At 47.1% G+C, this 25539-nt stretch overlaps 2 protein-coding genes across 7 annotated transcripts in view; one reads left to right on the top strand and one right to left on the bottom strand.

Annotated features, from left to right (window-relative positions):
- Positions 1-16483, top strand: part of SARNP (SAP domain containing ribonucleoprotein) — a 67522-nt gene extending 51039 nt beyond the window's left edge. For 2 of the 4 annotated variants that reach the window (XM_064377194.1, XM_064377195.1), the window contains exons 10-11: positions 6559-6648; positions 7644-9222. In XM_064377194.1, coding sequence (XP_064233264.1) covers positions 6559-6648; positions 7644-7703 — 150 coding nt within the window. In that variant the 3' untranslated portion in view covers positions 7704-9222. The other 2 variants (XR_001107159.3, XM_012450396.3) reach the window with 2 other exon arrangements.
- Positions 8993-23549, bottom strand: GDF11 (growth differentiation factor 11). Of its 3 annotated transcripts, none has more exons than XM_064377193.1 (4): positions 23102-23549; positions 17788-18185; positions 16898-17279; positions 8993-12234 (listed from the first exon to the last, which is right to left on the bottom strand). In XM_064377193.1, the coding sequence occupies exons 1-3, from the start codon at positions 23547-23549 to the stop codon at positions 16899-16901; spliced, it is 1227 nt and encodes a 408-aa protein (XP_064233263.1). In that variant the 3' UTR covers positions 8993-12234; position 16898. The 3 variants fall into 3 exon arrangements, 2 of the variants coding, with proteins under 2 accessions (XP_064233263.1, XP_021521649.2); XR_010342989.1 differs by lacking the exon at positions 8993-12234 and adding an exon at positions 13929-14175 and having other exon boundaries at positions 14521-17279; XM_021665974.2 differs by lacking the exon at positions 8993-12234 and adding an exon at positions 14204-14721.
- Positions 23550-25539: the final 1990 nt, after the last annotated feature.

The following is a 25539-nucleotide window of genomic DNA, read 5'->3' as shown; positions in this document are numbered from 1 at the left end:
CTTTTGGATCTGGGGGCCAGAAGGAAAAACTCCCGCATGAGTCCTCATAATGCAGTTATGTAAAGAACAGTAGTATACATATCTATAGTAACTTGGTGAATTTGTAAGTCTTGTGAAGTTAAGGATGTTATTCCTTAACTTTATCTTATTCGTTTCTCTATTGCCAGCACCTGACCCAAAGTAGCTACTCAGTTGATCATTTGACTAGTGAATGAATTAGTTAATTTTATGGCTGCAGTGCTATTGAAAATGTTGATTGAATCTGATGTCACATAATTCAGTGAAAGAGATTCCTCAGGGGCCTTTAGAGAACCTGGGATTGGGTCTACATAGATAGAGGTTAGATCCCTGCCCAGTCCCCTCATATATTACCTTATATAGATATCTTCTATTGGTAGTTTTTAATTATTAGGGTCTATGAAATCAGTAAAGCCTGGCAGCCCAGGTTTTCAAGGTCTGAGAAAGAGATTGTTTGGCCTGGCATGGTGGCTCAAGCCTGTAATCCCAACCCTTTGGGAGGCTGAGGTGGGTGGATCGCTTGAGGTCAGGAATTTGAGACCAGCCTGGCCAACATGGTGAAACCCCATCTCGACTGAAAGTACGAAAAATTAGCTGGACATGGTGGCTCATGCCTGCAATCCCAGCTACTCAAGAGGCTGAGACAGGAGAATCACTTGAACTGGGAGTTGGAAATTGCAGTGAGCCGAGACTGTGCCATTGCACTCCAGCCTGGGCAACAGAGTGAGACTTTGTCTCAAAAAAAAAGGCTGGGCGCAGTGGCTCATGTCTGTAATCCCAGCACTTTGGGAAGCCGAGGCAGGTGGATCACCTGAGGTCAGAAGTTCGAGACCAGCCTGGCTGACATGGAAACCCCGTCTCTACTAACAATACAAAACTTAGCCTGGTGTGGTGGCAGTCACCTGTAATCCCAGCTACTTGGGAGGATGAGGCAGAAGAATCACTTAAACCTGGAAGGCATAGAGAGAGAAAGAGAAAGAGAGAGATATTAATAGAAAGAAAGAAGATGGTGATGGTTAATAGGACTTTGTGGAGAAGACTGATTCTGTCTGGTAACTATTCTTCCACAACCAAAATTTTAACCCTTAGTCATCTGTCCAAATATATATGCATTTTTCTTGTAGCTAAAGGTAGTTTTCTTGTTGCCTTGGTAATGGATCTGATTCTTACTAGCCTTTGGTGATTTTGCTCATTTATTTATTTGTATTTGTATATTTTTGAGACAAGATCTCACTTTGTTGCCCAGGCTAAAGTGTGTGCAGCCTCAACTTCCTTGGCTCAAGCAATCCTTCTCCATCAGCCTCTCGAGTAGCTGGAACCACAGGTGTGTACCACCATGTCCAGCTAAATTAAAAAAAAAAAATTTTTTTTAGAGATGGGGTCTCGCTGTGTTGCCCAGGTTGTTCTCAAACTTCTGGGCTCAAGTGATCCTCCCACCTCAGCCTCCCAAAGTGCTTGGGAGCAGGTGTGAACCACCACACTGGGTCACTATGATTTCACTTCTTATCTAGAAGAATTAATGGCATTGTTAGCTTACATTTTGATTATGATCTCAAACTTTGTTTCAAGGACCAGGAGAAATACAGCAATAAAAATAATAGCTAAAATTTATTGAATATATTTTATAGTTCCTGTGTGCAAAGTACTCTTTACACGTGTAATTTATATCTTGGAGCAGGCTTGAATGTCTGTCTTTTCTCTTCCAGGTATTATTTTCAAGGGCTTAGTTTGGAACTGTATTCTATAATGGAAAATACAATGATAGTAAGGGTATTTGGTTTTATTAAATATAAACCCTGGGGCTAGGCACGGTGGCTCATTCGTATAATCCCAGCACTTTGGGAGGTAGAGGCTGGGAGGCAGAAACAGGTGGATTACATGAGCTTAGGAGTTCAAGACCAGCCTGGGCAACATAGTGAAACCCTCTCTCTACAAAAAAAACACAAAAATTAGCTGGCATGGTGGTCCCAGCTATGCCACTTGGGGGGCTGAGGTGAGAAGCTCCCTTGAGCTTGGGAGGTGGAGGTTGTAGTGAGTCAACATCGAACCACTACCCTCCAGCCTGGGTGACAGAGTGAGACCCTGTCTCAAAAAAAAAAAAAGAAAGGAATATATATATATAGACTTTGCTTTCTATTCTTATATAGGTACTTTCTTCTCTTTTGCATAATTCTTTCTCATTTTTATAAATGAAATCTTAAGAAAAGTGAACAAGGCAGGTATTAGGTGCCATGAGGGTTGTATATGCTGAAATTACTGGCGTCAGTCAGTTGGTTGGCTTGGTGTTTTAAATCTTGGAAAGGAAGAGGAGGGAGGAATTGAAATATATGGATTAATCTGAACGTCCAATGCCTGTGTTTGGCCAGTGAGGATAGTTTTCTCCTGATTTTGGGTGCAAGTTATATGTTTTTAGGAGTATACATTTGATAGGAAATAAGGACACTTCAGATTCAAGCACTTCTCTTCTCACACAGTATGCATGGGAAGAAAAAAGAGATTTGTTAGTAGTTGAGGGTTTTGAGGGAGGGTAGTGGGGGAGGGATGAAGAAGGGAAAGGTTTGCAAATGCATGTGACACTGAGCTAGAGGGGTCACTGCTGCCTGCAGATGCCACAACCCTAATTTGTGCACTTGAGCATGGCCTGAGGGAGCATTGGCCTGATGAATGCAGAGAGACATGCGTTTTGATTGAGGTAATTTCCCTCAGATGGGTCTCACCATCCCATGAATCAAAACCTGTCAGCAAGAAGCTAAAGATGGAGTGAAGTTTATTGTACATTTGTTTCCATGCGACACCGTCACGCCAGAAGGGTCAAGTGAGAGAGATCATTAGAACTGTGTTGATTTACTGGGCCCAGTTGTGTACTTTCCCTGCAGGGAAAGCAGGAAAGAGGCTTTAGGAGAGGAGCTGAGGGGTGCTGGGTGGGGAGGGAAAGGCAGGCTATTTGTGGAGGGTGGGGGAAAGATGTATTGTTTTGTTTTGTATTTCCCCTGGAACCCCTGATGGGTTTGGAACAGATGCTCTGCCTCTATCTCCAGAAGAGGCACCAAAGATCTTATTAAAAAGGGAAGCTATGCTGGGTGTGGTGGCTCATGCTTGTAATCCCAGCACTTTGGGAGGCAAGTTGAAAGGATTGCTTGAGTCCAGGAGTTTGAAACCAGCCTGGGCAACATAGCAAGACCCTGTCTCTATTAAAAAAAAAATTAGCCAGGCATGGCACATACCTGTAGCCCTAGCAACACCTGAGCCCAGGAATTCAACATTACAATGAGCTGTGATTATGCTACTGCACTCCAGCATGGCAACAGAGTAAGGCCCTGTCTCTAAAAAAGGTGGGAGCAAGGCAGGTGACTCATGGAGAAATCAAACTTCCCATTTCAGGATATGGCAAAATAAAGAACCAGGAGGAGCAAAACTGACCTGCACATTCCAAGTGGACATACGTTGAGGGAGGGCATGGCCTCAGGGTTTGTGCTGATATAATGTCTGGGTTTCAAAAGTCATACCTCCTCTGCGATTTGAACTTGCTGGAGTATTGCTAGCGTTAAATCGAATGGAAAAAAGTTTATAATGGTAGTTTAACAAGATATTGGTCTAGTCTAGTCTTGCCTCTCCACAAGAAGGTGTGTTCCATTTATTTTCCTGCAAACTGTTTCCTACTTGGCCAGGAGACTTGGTGAAGAATGTATCAACTAGAGCATTCTAGAGGTTCTCAATTTGAAATCTCCATTTATATCCTCTATTCACTTTATCTTAGTGGTAGTAGACAAAAATCAAGAAAACTTTCTCCCTTGACTTTGTTAGTAAAAAATGTGGTGGGACTTAATGTTTGTTGGAAACCTTCCGTATTCTTTTATTTTGAGATGGAGTTCGCTTTTGTTGCCCAGGCTGGAGTGCAGTGGCACGATCTTGGCTCAGTGCAACCTCTGCCTCCCAGCAGCAATTCTCCTGCCTCAGCCTCCTGAGTAGCTGGGATTACAGGCATGCACCGTCACTCCTGGCTATTTTGTATTTTTAGTAGAGATGGGGTTTCTCCATGTTGGTTAGGCTGGTCTCGAACTCCTGACCTCAGGTGATCTGCCCGCCTCTGCCTCCCAAAGTGCTGGGATTACAGGCGTGAGCCACCACGCCTGGCCCCTTATTCTTTAATTACATCTTAACAAATGGAATAGCCAGTTAGGCAAAATTAGAAACAGATTCAGCTGCCAGCGTGGTGGCTCACGCCTGTAATCCCAGCACTTTGGGAGGCTGAGGCGGGCGGATCATGAGGTTAAGAGATGGAGACCAGTCTGGCCAACGTGGTGAAACCCCGTCTCTACTAAAAATATAAAAATTAGCTGGGCATGGTGGCACAGTCCTGTAGTCCCAGCTACTCAGGAGGCTGAGGCAGGAGAATCACTTAAACCCGGGAGGCAGAGGTTGTAGTGAGCCGAGATCACGCCACTGCACTCCAGCTTGGTGACAGAGTGAGACTCCATCTCAAAATAAAAAATAAAGAACAAAAAACAGATTCAGCTGAGAAAAACTTTAGTACAAGATTACTAACTGGAGTTCTTTCCCTAGGTCCTTAGTTACTTATAAATTGTTAGGTATGTGGTATGATAGAAAGAAGAAGAGGTCCTAGTATTGTTGACCCAATTATTTGAGTGAGGTGATTAAAATTTATCAAAATTTTTTAGCTAAGGGTCCTGGTGATCCTTCTTCCTTGGGAATTAAGTACTTAATTGTCCTACTGTTCTTCCAGAGAAATACTTACATGAGATACCTTGAGGAGGGGTAAAGCTAAGAAAGTGGATTCTCGAGTAAAATGTCCTGGGTTCCAATCCTGGTATTATTTGTGAGATTTTGGTCAAGTCAATTTCTCCAAGCCTCAATTTTCGTATTTATTAAATGAATTTAATTATAGTGCCTACTCCATATGCTTATTATAACAAGTAGATGATACCAGATGCAGTGGCTCACACCTGTAATCTCAACACTTGGGGAGGCTGAGGCAAGAAGAGAATAGCTTGAACCTGAGAGGTGGAAGTTGCAGTGAGCCAACATGGCGCCACTGCACTCCAGCCTGGGTGACAGAGCAAGACTTCGTCTCAGGAAAAAAGAAAAGTAGTAAATGAGATATTGCATCTACAGAACTGTACACAGTACCTGGCACATACTAAGCACTCAAATGTTCATGGCTATAGTGTTATTTTAATTGATGATTATTAAGGACAAGAATACTTCTTTTTTCCTTTGAACCTGGCTTAATGTTTTTACAATAGAGTACATTAATGAGGTACCCACTATGGATTTGCTGGTGATCATAATGAGAAAGGCAGAAAAACTGTGTAGGCAGTAGTTTATTCTGATAATATACTCTGATTAAATGATAACTTATATAGGATTCTTTACTTCTTGATAGCCATCATTCTTTCTTAGGTTCCTTGCTACTCACTAGAAAGCAGGTGCAGCAAAAGGGAGAACATGAACATCTTTCTCAAGCTGAAAGAGTTAAAAAGAAAAACCAAGACAGTCCTCCTGCCTGCTGTGTTCAGACACCTGGACTAGTTAAACAAATTGAGCACAGAAAGCTGGATAGCTGCCCTGCTTTTGATTTGTACAGGTGGCTGCTGTGGCCACAGGGACAAAGGCAACTCTTTGGTTGGGGTTGAGAGTAGAGACATTGAAAAATTCCTGTGTTTCTGTAGATCTTTTGATTGCCTTTGCTTTTGACCGCGTGGTTTTGGGACACCTAGAGACATAGCCTGCCTATACACTGTAGGAATATAATTTCCTTGAGATTTAAAAATAAATCCAGCTCGTAAGCACCACACAGACATTCTTTAAAAGTTTGTTTGATCAGGCATGGTGGGTCATGCCTCTAATCCCAGCACTTTGGGAGGCCAATGCAGGCAGATCACTTGAGCTCAGGAGTTTGAGACCAGCCTGGCCAATATAGTGAAACCCCATCTCCACTAAAAATACAAAAATTAGCCAGGTGTGGTGGTGCGCACCTATAGTCCCAGCTACTTGGGAGGTGCAGGTTCCAGTGAGCTGAGATTGTGTCACTCAACTCCAGCCTGGGTGATGAAGTAAGACTCTGTCTCCAAAAAAAAAAAGGTGGTTTGAACTCTTTTTGGCGGGGGGGGCGGGGGCAGAGACAGAGTCTCGCGCCATCACCCAGGCTGGGGTGCAATGGCATAGTCTAGCTCACTGCAACCTCCATTTTCTTGCCTCAGCTTCCCGAGTAGTTGGGATTGCAGACATGTGCCACCATGCCTGGCTAATTTTCTATTTTTAGTAGAGACGGGGTTTCTCCATGTTGGTCAGGCTGGTCTCGAACTGTCAACATCAGATGATCTACCTGTGTTGGCCTCCCAAAGTGCTGGGATTACAGGTGTGAGCCACCATGCCCAGCCTGTATCTTATCTCTTTATGTGATCATTAGTTCTTGTCACAAGGTTGGTTAGCACATTGTGACCAGTAAGTTATTTCATTCCCATTTACTTGGTGAATGGAGGCTAATTTGTTTCAACTCTTTTGTTTGTTCCTGAATAGTCTGAAGATGATGAGAAACTGAAAAAGAGGAAGGAACGATTTGGGATTGTCACAAGTTCAGCTGGAACTGGAACCACAGAGGATACAGAGGTAAAAATATACCTGGAATGCTTCATAGATCTTGAGGGAAATGAGAGTGACCGAACTGAATGGAGAAATACTGTTTCCTCACCTACTTATTTATTTAGTAGAGATGGGGTTTCTGTTGCCCAGGAAGTGAGAGTGAATAAACTGAGTGGAGAAACACTTTGTAGAGATGGGGTCTCATTCTGTTGCCCAGGCTCGTCTCTAACTCCTGGGCTCAAGCGATCCTCCCCTGGCCACCCACCTAATTCTTAAGTGCCCAAATGTTTTGCCTTTTGCTTGTTAACTTTTTTTCCTGGATGAAGTGGCAACACTGAATTCCATCAATATACTTAATTCAGTGTTAAGAGTCTATTAGACTAATGGTAAAGAGTATAAGGTTTTGAATCAGGCCTTGGATTTTAAAAGTGGCTCTGGGCCAGGTGTGACTCAGGCCTGTAATACTAGCACTTTGGGAGGCTGAGGTAGACAGATCTCTTGAGCCCCGGAGTTCAAGACCAGCCTTGGCAACATGGAGAAACCCTGACACTACTAAAAATATAAAAATTGGCCAGGCATGGTGGCACACACCTGCAGTCCCAACTACTCAGGAGGCTCAGATAGGTTGGATCACTTAAGCCTAGGAGGTTGAGGCTGCAGTGAGCTGAGATGGCATCACTGCACTCTAGCCTGCACAAGAGAGTGAGACCCTGTCTCAAAAAAGAAAAAGGCTCTGCCACTTAGTATTAATAAGTTATAGTACTTCCCGAGCTTCAGTTTCATCATCTGAAAAGTGGAGATAATATACCTACCTTAACATGATATTTAAATAATGAAATGATTCTGTATAAAACGGGGTAGTTTTAAAGTATTTACTAAGTATTGATTGTACCTAACTCCCTTCTGGAAAAGGACAATGGACTCAAATCAGACTTCCTCTTCCTGTCACTTTGTTTACAAATCGGTGGTTTTTGTTTGTTGTTTTTGTTTTTTTTTGAGATGGAGTCTCACTTTGTCTCCAGGCTGGAGTGCAGTGGCACAATCTCGGCTCACTGCAACCTCTGCCTCACGGGTTCAAGTGATTCTCCTGCCTCAGCCTCCTGAGTAGCTGGGACTACAGGTATGTGCTATCACGCCCAGCTAATTTTTGTATTTTTAATAGAGACTGAGTTTCATCATGTTGGCCAGGATCTCTTGACCTTGTGATCCACCTGCCAAAGTGCTAGTATTACAGGCATGAGCCACCATGCCTGGCCACAAATAATTTCTCAAAATGAAAGAATCCCAGCACTTTAGGAGGACAGTGTGGTAGGATCACTTGAGGGCAAGAGTTGGAGAGCGGCCTGGACAACATAGCGAGACCTCATCGCTACTAAAAATTAAAAAAAATTTTAGCCGGATGTGGTGCTGTAGTCCCAGCTACTCCAGAGGCTGAGGTGGAGGTTGCAGTGAGCCCAGATTACGCCACTGCACTCAAGCCTGGGCGACAGAACAAGACTGTCTCAAAAAAAAAAAAAAGTGTATTATTAGGCTGTTCTTGCATTGCTATAAAGGAGAAATACATGAGACTGGGTAACTTATGAAGAAAAGAGATTTAATTGGCTCACAATTCTGCAGGCTTTATGGTAGGCATGGTGCTGGCATCTGCTTGGCTTCTGGGGAGGCCTCGGGAAGCTAACAATCATGGTAGAAGGCCAAGGCGGGGACAGGCACATCACTTGGCCAGAGCAGGACCAAGAGAGAGGGGGAGGTGCCACATACTTTTAAACAGCCATATCTTGCAAGAACTGTCTTGAGGACAGTACCAACAGGATGATGCTTTATGAAAAGCTTCTTTATGAGTAAGTATCAGAATCAGTCTTATAAATTAAACCCTGAAAATTTTAGAGTTAAATCAGCTAACTTTTAACTAGGAAAAAGCTAGAGGAGTTTGTATTCTGCTAGGGCCAGTGGTTGGGAGTGCACATGAAGGACTCTGTGCCGTTCTGTCACTTCCCGAACCAAAAGTCTTCCCTCACCATTTTGTGTCCTCTCCAGTGTTGCTGCCTCTTTTAAGAGCTCTGTGATAGGGACTCACCCACACACCACTCACTCCCTATTCGTTCTGTTGGCATCAAAGATTTATATGCCTTTCTGGAGGCCTAATGAATAGCTACTGCCTGGGCCTGACTGCTCAGAAGGGCATCTCCTTCACCTCTATGAATAGCATTGGTTAATTCGTTATCCTCTGAAATCTTCCATCTCTCCATTGACTGGAAGACTTTCCCCAGCCTGTTAAGAGCCCATTGTTTCCAGACTAGCTTGATCTCAGGCTGGGTGGCCCTCTCTCCTTCAGGAATCTTCCCATTTTCTACCACTGTTCTCTCTATCCCTCGCCCCCAGTAATTTTTTTTCCTTCTCACCCTCCTTACCCACTAAACTTTCCCAACTCTAACTGGATAATTGGAAAGATTGCAGAGATTGAGGAATGAAATCTCTTGCTGCTAAGCTCAAGTCTGGGCCATCCTTCCTTCTTGGGCCTTGTGACAGTTCATGTGAGTTTGGATTACAGCAGCCAGGAACCCCGGCAACTATTGTCTTCAATCTAATTTTTTTCTTCTTGCTTCTTCTTTACAGGCAAAGAAGAGGAAAAGAGCAGAGCGCTTTGGGATTGCCTGATGAAAAGTTCTTGTTACTTTCTGTTCTCCAGTGTTTTCCATTTCTCTGATTCTTCTTGGTCACATATTTACCTAAATGCACAGTCATGTGCCTACGTCCTGCCTCGCAATGAGGGAGCATGTACCCCAGGTACATCCGTGAACTGCAGCAGCAGTTTGACTTATTGCTGTTTCAGCTTTAAGGTTGTTGTGTTTCTGTTTTTGATTATGTTGCTTGTTAATAAAAAAAAAAAATAGAAAAGAGAACAATGTGTTTTATTAGATGCTCCTTTGATTTATTGGAGCCAGATTAGACCAGATAAGGGGAGCTTCAGGGGCAAATATTATAGACAATTGGCCATAACATTTTTATCCCTTAAAAGAGAAGACAAGAAAAAGGATCGAGTCTACCCTTTAAGCCTATTTATTCCCTTCTCTCATACTCACAAGCATTTTTTATCCTCTGTGAAGAGGTTAAGTTACCCACCCACCAAGTCTTTACTCCAGCAGCTTGTAGTGACCCACTGAAATAAAATAAAACAAGGGAGGTTTTAGGTGGTGCAAAGGATATAAATACAAGGGCAATTTTTTGTAGCCTTCTGTTATGAGCTAATAATGCAGACTTTTTCTTGGATAAAATAGAGTCCAGGGTCCCAAATTAAAGGAAAAGGGCCCTATTTTCAAGGGTGGCCTGGTACGTTACTATCTGGTTTCAGCCAAAACCAATATGTGGGACTTTGTTGGTTAGTCAGTTTAGGAAGGGAGATGGGCTGGATATCCCTCAGAGATAGAAGAAATTTTGTATAGGGAATCAAAGCATGACAGAGGATGTCAGCACTGTTAAGCATTTTTACATAAATCATTGGGAACATAAGCAATGGAACTGGAGGCTTCAAGTTCATGTAGATCTGAAACCTACAATTTAATCTTTTTGGATATGTTAGTACAGAGTTTCTCCTCTTTATATAAGCTTGGTTTTTGTTTGGGCTATTTTTGGTAGTAAGGCTTAGGAACGTGGCACCTCACCTGAAAACTTTGGTACTATGATCTGATCCCATGTTGCTGTGGTGTAATCCTTTATCCTTATTTCTACTAAAACCTGCCTGGTTTTATGCTTAATGAAATGGTAATGGTTTAATCATCTTTCTAACATCAGGAATCTCTTTATTTCTCCAGAATCTCTGGTTGGTGAGGAAGGCAGGGACCTAAAGTTTAGATACTTTAGGAAAACTGTGCCTTGGAGAGCAGATCCAAAATCTGCTGCCCATTTGTTGTGAAGTTTGCCCCATTCTGAGACTTTGGAGAAGTAAACAAAAGGGAAGGCTGGTTAAATTTTTGACACCTACTCAACCAAATAAACCTTACAATTGGAATGACCTTCCCTCTTTCCCTCTTTTCTGTCTGCCTCCCTTTTCTTTACCTTAGGCTCTTATTTTGGGGCTAGCCTTTCCTCTCTCTAGTCTGTCTTCATCTGTAAACAGAAGTAGAGAGAATATATCTGATTTGTAATTTGAGAGATTATAGATTATGTTATGGTTTCTACCCTAGTATGGTTTTACAAAGAGAAAAATAGGTAAAAGAATAGAACAGATGCTGATTAGTAAGTGGAGCAGTGGATCCTTCGGAAGTTTTCTTCACTTTGTGTCTTTATCCTCTGTAACGTTCCAGAAAGGTATTCAGCCTTACTTTCCAGGATTCTCTTCTTGAAGCCTAATTATTCTCCTCACTCATCTTACTTTCTCCAGATCTTTGAACAGTGTTTGTAAATTTGTGGGGATTTTTTTTCTTACCTTTTTCATCCCATTTCAGCAGCTGTTTGTACTGGAGGTTAGTCAGAAGTCTCTAACCTCCAAGCCAGATCACCAAATCCTCCCCATCCTGTCTCATTATAGTATTTCCCCCTATACTCTTCCAGCATGAATAGTTTAGGTTGTGTTTTTCCTAATTCGGTTTTAAAATAGTAATTCCATTTGGAGATGGAACAGACATTGAGGCTTGTAATTCTTTACCTGAGATCTTAGTGCTCTTCCTTCCTATCCCCCAGTTTCCCTACTATAGCTTATCCAGCATCCAGATGTGGTTAACTGATGATTCCAATTCCTGAAGCTGTGACATTCTCTGCATACCTAGAAGCTCTTAATGAGGGAGTCTATAAAAGCTATGGGGAGAACTAGCTTCCTCAGCTGTAAATCTGTACCTTTTTATGGTTCTCTAGGATTATTCTCTTTTTTTTTTCCACTCTCTAAACTGCCCAGCCCCCCACCCCATCCCTTAAGAACTCCTGAAGATAGAGGCTAGAAGATTCTGTGGGGATGAGTGCTATAGGAAGGAAGGTGTGAATAAGGGCAGGACTTCTTGGTTTTGAGTCCTCTTGCTGTGTCTGACATGAGGAGTGAGAGAGGAACTTAAGGGAGGATAACTTTTTTCCTATTCTCTTATACGGAGGGCCTCTGGCAATGCCAGTTATTTCTGATTATTGGAATCCCCCCAAAATTTAACCTCCCCTTCTCTTGCCATACCCAGGCTTTTCTTGTTTTTCCCTCCAAAGGGATTGAAAATTCCAGTTTCACATCTTTGCAGATTCTTTGAGGCCAAGGTGTTCCCAACTTTCTTGTTATCTCTTTCCCCTATGTTGTTCCTGTATTTAGGTTTCTATCTCTCGGATCACTTTTAATAGGATAGATTTAGAATGTAATATTGTTTAGCCAGGCACAGTGGCTGACGCCTATAATCCCAGTACGTTGGGAGGCTGAGGCGGGTGGATCACCTGAGGTTGGGAGTTGGAGACCAGCCTGACCAAATGGAGAAACCCCGTCTCTACTAAAAATACAAAATTAGCCAGGCGTGGTGATGCATGCCAGTAATCCTGGCTACTCACGAGGCTGAGGCAGGAGAATCACTTGAACCTGGGAGGCAGAGGTTGCCGTGAGCCGAGATCGCGCCATTGCACTCCAGTCTGGGCAACAAGAGCGAAACTCTGTCTCAAAAAAAAAAAAAAAAAAAAAAAAGGAATGTAATATTATTTAGCAAGTATTTAGGTTTAATTTCTTGTTCTACCACACTAGCTCTGAGACCCTGGGCAGATAATCATTCTCTTTACAGACTATGCCAAAAGGAGCCCCATTGTGAAAGTTGCTATGTAAATTAAGTGATATTCTCATATCATTTATTCACACTACAATTTGTTTACCATAATTTGCATAATAATCATTCAATAAGTATTAGCTCTGAATCTTACTAGGTGATCAGGGTACAGTGGAAATACATGTTTCTTTCCCTGAGTAGGTTCTAGCTTGGGTAGGGGGTGTGAGTGCCCTAGTTTGAACATGTTGTATGTGCATACACCCAATTATCAATTGTATTTGGAGAAAAAGAAAAGGCGAGTCCTCTTTGCTCCCTCAACCCCAGCTCACCTGCAGAAAAGCTGACATTGTTGCCTGGAACATTGACTTTCCTGCTTCTACCCCACTACAGACCAGAAGCTATAAATGCCACTGCCTGCTGATTCTTAGCTTGGGGCCCCTGCCATTTAAGATATGGGCAAGGGCAGAGTATAGGATAACTTCTCATGTACTTCATTGGAGGATGTTTTAGGATAAAGAAGACTTTTAAAAAATCATCTTGAGTAGTCTCTTTTGGGTGTTCTCTCAACACAGGAAACAAATGAGCAGTAGGGAGAGAAAACCCATTTTCAGCTTAGGCCAAAGTTAGGGGTAGATATGGATGTAGTTCCCTGGGGAAGATAGAATAAATACATAACACTTCTGCTACTCAACCAGTTCCAGCCTCAGTCTTGTAGTTGGTCTTGGGTGGGGTCAATGTGCTGATAGAACTGACAGGACAGGGAAAGCACAGCAGTATGTTGAACCCTCAGTAGCCCTGTCCCCAGTTCTGGATCAGGTTGATGTCAAAGGAGCTTTCCTTATTTTTATTATTTTTTGTAAGAGACAAGGTCTTACTATGTTGCTCAACTGGGAATACAGTGGCAATTTACAGGCCCAATCATAGCACACTGCAGCCTTGACCCTTTGGTCTCAAGTGGTCCTCCTGCCACAGCCTCCTGAGTAGCTGGAACTACAGGAGCACACCAGTGGGCCCTGCTTTCCTTATTTTTTAAAAAATGTGAGTCAGGCAATATTCTTTTGCCATTCCCAACTCATATGCCCTGGGAATTATGCTCTAGGTACAAGGGAAAAATTTTCACAGTGAACTGAAAGAATATTGGAGATGCTATTTTAGCCACTCTTGTGTAACAAGGCAAGTTGGATGACTGTATTGCTTTACAGATTTTGGTCAAACTTTGTTGAGGAAACCTAGGGACATGTACTGTAGGAGAATAGGACAGACACTAGCTGGGTCATCTCAAGAGAACCTTTAGATCTTCCATTCTGTGGAGGCTGGAAGAGGGTTTTTGTCAACTTTGGGACTGTTTTGGCTCAAGCTTTTCAGAGAGGGGTTGTCCTAAGTGCCCCCCCTTTCCTGTCCTCTGCCCATCCTTCCTTGGCCTGCATGTCCCAAACCTCATACCACCATGCCCTTAATATTTTCTGTCTTGCTCCAGGACCCCATCTTCATAGTCATTGAATACAAGGTTTCCTATCTCAGATCCTCTTCACCTTCTCGTCTCCAAGGTGTAAATGTGGCACATGATTAGGGAGAAGAGCTCAGCACTGAATTCTAAACTCTTTGACCACTTTTATTTTTTTTTTCAGGTTCAAGTGCTGGATTGTGTCATGTGACCATCCCAAAACTCAGAGCACCCTATGGCCATCTTTGCCCTCTGTCACATAACTTGAAAACTGCCTGATGGCCTTTTTGCAGTGGTTCCCTCCAGGAAGCCTTGATCTCAGTTGAAGAAGTTCTTTCCCGGCATTCCAGTGCCCGTCAGCTTCATACTACTCAGACACCCTAACAAAGGCTGTCACACACACAATGTAACAAATACACAAAGTAAATGATAATTATACTAACAATGATATGTTCAGAGGGGCACTGGCCAGGTCCACACACATCATAAGGTGGGAGGGGGTGCTAACTCCCACTGGGTTGCTGAGCTGTGCCCTCCAAGCCCCTAGACTCCATGCCTCTTTGGGGGTAGGGAGGAACAGGGGAGTAAGACTTTAGCTCAGATTTATGTTCATAAGAGAAAGACCCCCCCGACACACACACAAAGGTCTTTATTTGGTGGTATTAAAGGGGCGGTATTCTAAGTGTCCCCCATATTTAATGCCCCAGTTCTCTAGAATCTGTAGAGGGAAGATACCTGATGCTTATTGCCCAGCTGCTACTCTGTGCCAAGATCACAAGGCATTTGACCTTGGAGGGAGATATCATCTGTTCTTCTCTGTTCCTTTCCTTCCACCAAGAAAATGTGAGTGGTGCTGATGGCCGGGTGTGTCTTGTTCTCCAGAATTCGGGCAGAAGGATGAAGAATGGCCAGAGAGGCTTGGGGTTATCATAGCTGCTACATGGGAGAAGGCAAGCTGAAAAGCCTAACAGCCCCTGCCCATTCCTCTACTGAAACACCTTGTTTCACTTTCTCACTATAAGAATAGGAATAAGATGTTAAAGCTCACAAACATCACCTTCTCAAGGGTGGTGACATACCTTTGCCCCTTCCACCAACTGGCCAAGGGGGAGAGTCATGCTCTTGGGAAGAATGAGCCTTCCAGGTTTGCTCACCAGCTTGGGCTTTACTTTAGTTCAGTACTGTTTTTATCAGACCCGTAACTGCTGGCTCTACTTAGAGTGACAGTTTTGCTGAAGATTCTTACCCCCACCTCTCCTGACATCCTCTAAGCTCTTGCCTGGAGCCAAGAGGCCTGGTGGTGAAGTAAGGATAGGGTGTGGATCAAGAGATTCTCAACTCCTTGGCTTCTAGGCACTGTCCAGCTGGGAGGCAGAGGGGAACTTGTATTCTGAAGCCTGTGACTCCTCTTAAGCCTCACATCTCTTCACCACTACTTTGGTGCCCTGGTTATCTGTCCCACAGCGAGAGGTATTTTATGTCCATAAAGTGCCCGTGGTAAGTGCTCAGAATTCATCTCTTGGCTGTGGCGGGTGCTGCTATTTCTCATTCCATTGAGGGGAAGAAACTGAGGCACAGTGAGTCCAGAGGAGAATGGGTCAGGATTGTGAGAGGAATGAATGGGACTAGCTAGTGACTTGAAATGGCAACCAGTCTCTGCCTGCTCCCTAGCCTTCCAAACCCGAGTCTCCCATCCGTCCCAACTTCTGTTCTAACTGGCCTTGTCAGATGCTTTTCCCCACTGTACTTTCTCCTCCCTGCTGCCAGGTACTGTTAGATTCCAAAAATAAAAGGAAAAAATAATTATACGCTCTGCTTCCTTGTTCTCCTCCCTTCCACCCTGAGCTTTGGGGTTAGGGGACTAAAATGTCCCCATTCCAGAATCCCTCCCGCCTTGGTCTGCTGGCTCTATTCCCTAGCCCAGAGCAGTGATTTGGATTCAAATGCCCTGTAACCTTCAGCCTCCTTAACTGCTCCTTTCTTGACCCCTCCTAACGCTTCCCATACCCAGGGGACTCTGGGGTCTCTATACTCTCTTACTGACCTGAAGATAGAGGCTGGGAGCAGGGCCATTCCAGAGGCTCTTTGGTCTCTCTCTTGGCTGAGGGAATTTGGGCATAAGCAGGCTGTACCCTCTGGCTAAATAACTCAGTATCATGAGGGTAGGCCTAAGGGTTTAAAGTAGCTCTCATTATATAGATCCTGGATGTTGAGGGTTCTCTCCCATCCCGCATCCCCAGCTCTTAAACCCTAACCTCTTACTATTTCCATGACAACTGACTTCAGTTCAACTCATTTGGCTCAGAAAGGTTTGAGTTAGGGTGATTATGGGTTAGAAACTTCCATGTGTCAGCCCTCTTGCCCTTTACTCCCATTCCCAACCCTGGAGGCTTTATACAAGTGCTTAAGTGGGCAGGTGTTGGGGAGTGCAAGGTTTGGGGAATAAGGGATAAATGGGGCACAGTGGGCAGGGGCCCTCCTATTCCAGTAAAGCCAAATACCAAAAAAATGAAAAGTCACAATAAATAAATAAATAAAAATTCCCAAATCCTTTTGCCCCTGCCCTTACTTCCCTTCCTCTGGCCACTGTTGGAGGGAGAGAAGGAAGAAAGAATGGATTTTTGATTTCTTCTCCTACTGAGTAGTCAGGGAATCTCCCCAAACTATACCAAGCCCCTCACCTTGCCAGTGGAAGAAAGGAGGCTTGGTGTGGGGCTTTCATTTATTACTCCATTTCAATCTCTTTCTCAGTGTTTTGTCTCTGCCTAGTCTGTCTCTTCTGTCTCTCTCTCTTTGCCTTCTCACTGCTGCTCTTTTTGTTCCTCTGTCTCTATCCCTCTGTCTCTACATCTCTCTGTCTTCTGGTCAAACCTTCTCATTTGCAAACTTCAAACACTCCCCACCCTGACTATGCCCCTCCTTCCCCTTTCCCCCAAACCCCTCACCCCTCAATTCCCACCTGCCTCCCTCTGTTGTATTGCACACTGCTTGGTCAGGGAACAAGGTGTGATGTTCACGGGAAGAGTGGAGGGAACTCTAGGGCTTGGGGGGGATGGGGACAGGGCTGGGGTCTTGGGGTAGGATCTGAGGGGAGGCATCCTTTATCCCCCACCTTAAGAGCAGCCACAGCGATCCACCACCATGCCAGGGATCTTGCCGTAGATAATCTGCTGCTTGTCATTGAAGTAGAGCATGTTGATTGGGGACATCTTGGTGGGGGTACAACAGGGCCCAGCAGAGCCTCTTGGATTGGCCTGTTGCACCAAGTGGGTATGCGGATATTTTTGCATGAACATGTACTCGCACTGGCCGGAGCAGTAGTTGGCTTTGTAGCGCTTAGGTGCGATGATCCAGTCCCAGCCGAAAGCCTCAAAGTCCACTGTGAGGGGATATCGGCAGCAGCGGGACTCGCTTGAGTGCTCATCACAGTCCAGACCCAGGTTCCGTCGGGAACGTTTTGTGTTCTCTAGGACTCGAAGCTCCATGAAAGGATGCTGAGGGTCAGGGAGAAGGGAAAGAAATGTGATATGGCCCTGAACAGTTCCTCTTCCCTGTTCCTTTCCCACCTGCCAGTGGCATCAGAATAGAGACCACTGACTTCTCAGCTTTTCCATAGCTCCCAACCCCCGAATTTGTCTTCTGCCTACTTTTCGTGCCAGCTAGCTAGCTCTGCTTCAACTCACCATCTCTAATTCTTCCTCTTCTGGCAACCTGACCCCCATCAGCCCCTTGGTCCAACACCTCAACAGCCAGGTTTTGTTCTTACAGCCCTTCCATTAACTGACACCTTCACCTTCAAATCCAATTTTCAGCTGTTGTCTGGTTTGGATCCTTGAAAAGTAATAGTTGCTACTCAACTCCTCCTCTAGAATCAGCTCCTGACCCCAGAGAAGTAATGCTAGTCCCCAGCCTCCTTCACATTCCTTGTCTACCTTTTTGAACGTACCCCCATCTCCTCAGGGCCAGGTTACATATATCCACCACCTCAGGCCCCCTGCTCACCAGCCCCTCAGCTCCCGGCCCCAGGGAGGTGACAGCCAGGTCTGTGCCACTGGGATCAAAGGCGTTGATCTCGATGCCCCAGTTGCTCTGTGGCTGGCGGAACCAGCTGTGTAGCACTTGCTTGAAGTCGATGCTCTGCCAATGGCCTGAGCGTGAGTGCAGCTCTATCTTCAGTGAGCGGATACGGATGTGACGCCGGCCTCCGCCCCCTCCCCCTGCGGTCCCTTCCCCAGTTAGGGGTTTTAGACGCAAGATCTGCAGGTAGACTGTGGCTGGGCGGGGTACAGGCCGTAGGTACACCCACAGCTGGGCCTTCAGTACCTTTGTGAACATCACCTTGGGGCTGAAGTGAAAATGGCAGCAGAGAGGGCTGCCATCTGTCTGTACTGCTGGGTCCGCTGATAAGAGAGAAGGGCACAGCATCAGCACAGGGTGTTTGTGTAGGGGATCAGTAGTCCTGGGGCACTGGCAACTTGGACTTCTCAGCCTGACTTTTCCAATTCTTCTTTACCCTTCTCTCATGCCTATCTTATACCATGTCTCCGGCACCTAAAACAGCACTTCCTCTATAGGATGATGGCCCTATCAAGCCCTACTGATCTGTGTTCATTTCCTAATCCACTTGCCCTAATATATAGGTTTCCGTCTACCAGATAACCTGCAAAACTATTCCTCTACCACCATCCTTACTGTCCTCCACTTTAACCAGCATGTAAGTCTCCAACATTTTCTGAATTTTTGAAGCTCTTCATAGCTTCACACCTGCTGCTCTTAGGTAACCTTGCCCCCATCTGCTCTGATTTATCTGATAGGCAGGTAGAGCCTGGCACATCCCTCCCCCACCACCCCAGAAAACAGCCTCAGAGAGGGGATAACCCAGGGTCCAGATAGGGAGCATGGGCTAAATTTATCACATTAAGTAAACCAGAATTCAGATCTAGGCTTCTTGCCTCACTCATTAGGAATAACACCCAGCAGAACATCCAAGCACTTCCTGTACATCTATCTCCCCATTGCCTCTCCTAAGAAGTTTCTTCAGCTGCTGCTGCTTCATCATCATCATCATCATCATCATGACTGCCCCAGCTTTTGAGGAAAGGAATAATATCTCCAAGGTGTTGCCTCCTATTTGCCCAAAGCACCAGAAATAATAAGAAACACACTAGATCAACTATAATGCCTTTTTCTCCCCTGAGCTTCCTTTGGTTTCTCAGTCTAGTGCCAGTAGGTTTTTACAAAGTTTTAACATCTAACTTTACATTTTGACCCATTTCCCTTTGCCCTGGACCATAAATTGATCCTTCTTGGGTCTAATGGATGATTCTCAATAAATATCTGCCTCTGCTTCCATTCCAGCTCCTCTTCACTGCCTTTCTAGTGTCAGTTGGGAGTGCCCCACAACATGCCTCCACTGGACAGAATATGTCTATCCTCACTCTGGATAGGAAGAATCAGGAATGAGCTTCCAGAGCCATATAAGCAGGGTCAGGAAGTCTAGGCCTTTAAGTATCCTCTCCATGTCTTACGAGTTCTGCAAAATCAGGACAGAATTAAGATGTCCTGTCAGCTCTTCCCCACCCCTACCCTGGGAGAAAGAGGACCTTCTACGTGAGATGAGGAGGAAAGTGCTTAATAAACTTCATATATCCAGGATATGATACCCAAAGCCTCTATAGCTTTTTTTTTTCCTTGATTATTCTCTGAAGTCCCAGGGCTGTAGTAGTCCTCCCAGTTATTCTACTGGCTGGAGCTTCAGTGACGGTGCAATGGAGTAGGGTTTGGGGAGTGAAAATTCAGAGATTAGAAGTAGCTGGGGTAGGGAAGCTACTAGTGACATGGGGAGTGACAAGCAACATCCCAAATAGCATACTCTACCTAATTTCACCATAGGAATTGTCTGTGTTCTTTCCATTAGGTACTGATCTCCATGAGAGTACACGCTGTGTTGTTGATACTGTGTCTGTTTTGCTCACCATTGTAGCTTTAGTGCCTCACATAGTGCCAGACAATAAATACATGTTGAATGAACTCCCTAAACTCCCAATCTTAAATTTTACAGGCAAGTGCCTGAAAGTTCCTCCTGGCATCTGAATTATGTTCTTTGGCTATAATTGAAGTGGGTTTAACCACTATCTAACCTTACCAAACTTCGCAGTGTGATACAGATAGTAGTAATTCTTGCTTCGCATGAGTGCTGAGCATTAACTAGAGAATGTGAAAATAGAAAATGAACAAACCAACATTTATTGAGAAGCTACTACTATTTTCACATTCTCTACTAAGCTCTAAACATAACCCTCCCCCTACCTAAGCTGACCCAGGGTTTGAAGATGAGGGCTACATCTAAGTCTTTGGTTCTGTATACCTGTCCCCCAGTAGACATGGGGACAGTCAGTGCTACAAGGGGGCAGGACATAGGGAGAAAGAAAAGAGCAAGGAGAAGAGCCAGGGGGGAGACTGGAGATGGTGAGAGAGATAATAGAGAAGAGACTGTTGGAGTTGAAGGCAGATTGGTAGAGATAGGCAGAGAAATAGAAGATAGAGTTGAAAGACCCAGGGGATGATCATGGCAAGGGGAGAATAAGTTTGGGAGTTGTAGAATCGAGGTGCAAGGGGCAGGGATAGAAAGGAGTGGGTGCCGGTTAGAAAGCTAAAGGTGGGAGGAAGCTAAACCTAGTGGGGTAAAGGAGAGAAAGGATAGAAAGGGTACAGACGGAGGAACAAAGGAGAAGCAGGTAGAGCCACAGAGGGAAACTTGGCTTTAGCGAGTCCCCAACACACATAGGCCGAGCTCTGATGGGGAGGAAAAGGGGCCACATCTGTGTTGAATTGATCTGGCTGGTGGCAGGCAGCAGGTCAGGTTTAGTAGGCGGCGCTGGTGGGAGAGAGAGGTCATTGCACTATTTTCAGCAAATGCCCAACCCCCTCCCTGCACACCACCTCCTCCCCTTCCCCCCACCCTAACCCCCCAACACACACACTCCCAACCCTGGCTGGAAGGCCTAAGGGCAGGAGGTTGGGCTGAGAGGGCAGGGGCCTCTTGGTGTGGGGAGGAGAGAGAAACTCAGGGGCTGGGCTTGGTTCCCAGAAGGGCAGGGGGCTGGGTTCCCAGGATGAAGGCTCGGTGGGAGAGCCTGAGAGGGTAGAGGGAACTAGGGCAAGCAGAGCAGCCTAAGAGAGGTGGGGGCTGGGGTCCAGGGTTGAGGGCTGGGGGAGGGGAGGGAGGGGGAAGGGAACGGAGGCCATCTCTGCTGACAAACACCTCCCCCGATTAGCAGAGCACAAGTCTCTTATTAAAGCGGGTCCCTGGGGATTAGACTATAAAAGTCTCTTTTTCCTTTTCCCCTCTCTCCCTCCCCTCCCCTCCACTCCCCCTCCCTCTCTTAAGAGCTCAGCTAGGCTCTTAAAGGGGACGCACAATACCTGGCCGGAGACCCAGTTCCCTAATTGTACCAGTCCTGGGTGGCACGGGAGTGGAAGTTAGGATGGGATTCCACCAGCTGGTGTCCCCTCCCCACCCACCCAGGCCTCACCTGCACAGCCCAACTCATGTAGGCAGGGTCCCTTCACTTCCCTGCATTGCTATTACCAGAGCTAACTCTGGTGGGCTCAGGCCTGTTGGTTAAGGGATGCTAAGGATATTTAGGGGCAAAGGGAAATTCACAGCCCCATCATCCATCCTGGAAATCTTCACACACACTACACCATATAGACTAGAGTATCTTTTCCCTCTGTAACCTTCATCTTCCAGTAAACTCGATCTGAATTCCTCTATAACTCTGTTTCCTAGAAACGCCACTCCCTCCCTCTGCCCTCAGTCGATCTGAGACTAACCCTAGCTTCCATAAGCAGAAGCCTTAAGAATAGAAGGGCAACTGAGGAACCCAAGACCAGATGCCCATGTCTCCCATCCCCACACCCAGTTAGTTTCCTGGTTCTTTGAGTTTAACAGCCTTGACCAAGTCCTGTGGAATTGAGGTCTGCAGAAATACCAGTGGCAGTGTGAGGCACTCAGCCTCCCAGATGCACACCTGGGTTCCTGTGCCTCTCCCATGGGGGTTGGCCACTGGGACGCCCCTCAGCCCCCAGCTTTTTATGACCCATCTGCCAATAAACCAGTCTCCCACGTCTTCTGTTCACAGTCATAAAACCAAACTGCGTGTGTGTTGCAGGGGGCTGTGGGGGGCGGCGGTGGGGGGAACCTTGCCAAACCGCTAGGGAATAAGAGAGGCCTGGTTCCCTGGAGTTGGGCGGAGGGGGGAGACCTCAGTGGGGTCGGGGAGAAGAAGGAGTCACCTGACCCTAGGGAGAGCTGGAAAGGTGGCGGGGTGTAGTATTCCCTTGGATTTTCCAGGCCATAAAATTTCAAAGCAGCTCAGGTCTATTATATGTTCATCTTCCTTTTGGTCAGGGACTCTGATGCCTGGGTTCCCGCTCCCCCATCTATTTCTTTATCTTTTTTCCTACGTCTTCCTATCTCTCAAGTCCAGCTGTGGTAGGACTAGATAGGACTTGAGCGATAGGAAGACCTAGGACTACCTATCTAGTCCTACCTATAGATAGGTAGTCCTAGGTCTTCCTATCGCTCAAGTCCAGAACAAGTGGGCGAATAAGGGATGGAACACTAAGGTTTGAGTAGCCAATGAGTGTCCTTAGCCCCCAGCGCAAAGGAGTTGAGTTCTCTGAGCTCGGTCAGTATCAAGAAGGCACAGTTTTTCCAGCCCCTTGCGATACCCGGTGTGAGACAAGGCTCAGGATGAAAAGGGTGCCAGCTGGGCTGCCAGGAGGTGTGAAGGGTTCTGGGACCCTATTCCTGGGAGAGGAAGAGAGCAGAGCACACAGTTCTCTGCACCCGATGGGCACGATGCAGACAGAGCACGGAGTGGGGAGTTAGCGCCAGGGCCGTTGAGAGGCAGAGAGCATAGCTGGGGTTGCGGGGTTCCCGAAGCCTCCGGATTCTGTTCTCCAGCCTCCCCATCACGGCTCTTCAGGACAGACTAGCTGCCCGGCCCCAGCTTCCCCGGACTCCAACAAGGGTCTTTTTCGCATACTGGGGTGGAAGGCAGTATCTCGAAACCCGCCCCATTTACCCCCCGCCCCAACCTTCGGGAACTAGGCGTGCATACAACTTTGCAGCCCATCTCCTCTGCTCGAAAAACTTCTATGGAGTAGCCCCCCGTCCCTAATTCGTCAAGTTTTCGCAGAAAAAGCTTCCGGGCCGGGGCAGCAGGGAGTGCCCCGCTTAGAAGCAGAAGGCGCCCTTCGCGCGGGCCAGAGCCAGCACCCCACTGCTAGCGCCCCGCAGCCCACTTACTTTCCTGGGCCATGCTAATGACGGTCTCGGTAGTGGCGTGGTACTCGTCCTCCTCCAGGAAGTCCTCGGGCTGCAGCGCGTCGCCCTGGAAGTCGTGTAGGTCCAGGATCTGCTGCAGCGGCGGCGCCTTCGGCAGCAGCTGCTTCACCACCTCGCGGCTGATGTTGGGCGCCTCCTTGAGCCGCAGTTTGCTCAAGATCTGCGACTTGATGCTCTCCAGGCGCAGCTCGCGGCTGTGCTGCCGCCACACGCACACGGGGCAGCCGTCCGGCTCGGGCGCCACGGACGGCGCTGGCCGGCTGGAGCGCTCCCCCACGACCCCCGCCGCCGCCGCCGCCGCCGCCGCCGCCGCCGCCGCCGCCGCGGGGCCCTCGGCCGCCTCCCCCCGGGGCCGCAGCTCCAGGGCGAGGAGCAGGAAGCCCAGCAGCAGCGGGGCCGCGAGCACCATGCTGGAGGGGAGGGGAGGACTGGGGGGCGGGGACGCCGGAGTCCCGCGGGGAGGGGGCGGGGGGAGGAGGGAGGGAGGAGGAGGGGGTCCGGGCGGCGCGGGATTGGGGGCTGCCCGGCCGAGGGGGGACCCGGGGGGCCGGGGGCGGCGGGCGCGCGGGCGGGGCGGGCGGGCGGCCGGGGCGGGCGGCTGGGGGGGCCCGAGCCCGGGCCAGGCCCTTTATAGCCCCGGCCCCCGTGTCGTCAGCGGCCGCGATTGGCTGCGGAGCCAACAAAAGAGGCAGCGCTGTCATCCGAGGCGAGAGAGGGAGCCGGAGAGAGCGGAGGAATAGAAAGAGAGAGAGAGAGAGAGAGAGAGCGAGAGAGCGAGAGCGCAAGGGCCAAAGAGAGATGAAGAGACAGAGATACGAGGGGCGGGGTGGGGGGCGGATATGAGGGAAAGTCAGAGCCAGAGAGACCTAGGAGAATCAGAGAGATAAAGAGGGAAGAGACAGATAGGAAGAGGAGGAGAGAGAGGGAGAGACAAAGGAGGAAAAGAAGAGTTATGGGGAAGACGCAGAGGAGAGAGACCTAGCTAGGGAGGGAAACAGTGTGTCTGTGGGAGACACAGAACCAAGGAGGAGGAAGACTGGGACAGCTAGTGGGAGAGTTAGAGTGGAGACAAAAATGGTTAGGAGGGGAGTACCACTAGACAGGGGGAGACAGGGGTCTACTGAGCCAGATCACAAGAGATTACAGGTCATGGAGATGGGAACAAGAGCAGAGGAACTGATAGGACAGAACAGTGCCCTGGGGAAGGGGCGGGGAGAGAAATCAGGACAGTAGAGGAGAGGGGGCATAGACGGGGAGATACCAAGGGAGCCCCTGAGGAGGCAGGTGCAGGGGATTGGTAGGGGGCAGGGGGGAGGAAAGGCAGAAACTCCTGAGAGAAGGAGCCATCAGAGTCAGTCTTGGTGGGAGCACAGAGAGCCCAGGGGACAGAGGTGGAGAACTTGAGCCTAGAGGAGCTCTAGCTACCAGAAGTAGCTCAAAGATGCTCAAAGAAGCCATAGAAGGAAGCATCAGGCTAGGCTCATCAGAGGGATTAAGGGGACTAAGAGAGGAAGAGGCCAGGGACGACCTAAGAAGGTGGAGAGGTGATGGGAGGAACTGAAATAGGGGAAGACATAGAGCTGGGAAGACTGTGAGCTTGAAATTGGGGCTTAACAGGGCTAAGGGAGTCAGCCAGGTGGAAAAGGGAGGAGCTGGAGGCCACTGGGGAAGGGGTGGGAGAAGTCGGCTAGAGGCTGCTATACTTGGAGAAATATCTGGATCTCTGGATTCTTAGCTATGTTTTTGGATCTGCAGGGTCTTAGAAGTCTGAGAAGGGGCTGGAGGTTGCAAGGGTGAGGATGGGCGAGGAGTCTGCGCTCAGAAGCACGAGATGAAACGCAGACGTGAGACCACCACTAGTCTTCAGGTGTGAACCTGGGCACAGCCAGAGGGCAGAGTAGAAGAGTACTAAGACTAAAAAAAATGTCTTGAAGGTGCCTAACTTCTGACTTCAGGTTTTCCAGGCTTATTTCTGGATCTGAAAGCCCTGGAGCAATAGGCAAATTGAAAATGTTTAGGCCCAGTGAGGTGGCTCAGGCCTGTATTCCCAGCACTCTGGCAGGCCAAGAAAGGCAGATCACCTGAGGTCAGGAGTTCAAAACCAGGCTGGCCAACATGGTTAAATCCTGTCTCTACTAAAAATGCAAAAATGAGCCAGGCGTGGCAGTGCATACTTGTAATTGCAGCTACTCTGGAGGCTGAGGCAGGAAAATTGCTTGAACCCGGGAGGCAGAGGCTGCAGTGAGCCAAGATCACACCACTGCACTCCAGCCTGGGCAACTGAGCAAAACTCCATCTCAAAAAAAAAAAAAAAAAGAAGAAGAAGAAGAAGAAGAAGAAGAAAATGTTTGACAGGATCAGGATCAGGTCTTGCTAATTTCCTGGCATACACAATGTTT

The sequence above is a fragment of the Aotus nancymaae genome, unplaced genomic scaffold, assembly GCF_030222135.1.
Source record: "Aotus nancymaae isolate 86718 unplaced genomic scaffold, 86718_ANA_hifiasm-v0.15.2.pri h1tg000016l, whole genome shotgun sequence".
In the NCBI taxonomy this organism is placed as follows: domain Eukaryota; kingdom Metazoa; phylum Chordata; class Mammalia; order Primates; family Aotidae; genus Aotus; species Aotus nancymaae.
This window is presented reverse-complemented; position numbering and strand designations above follow the sequence as displayed.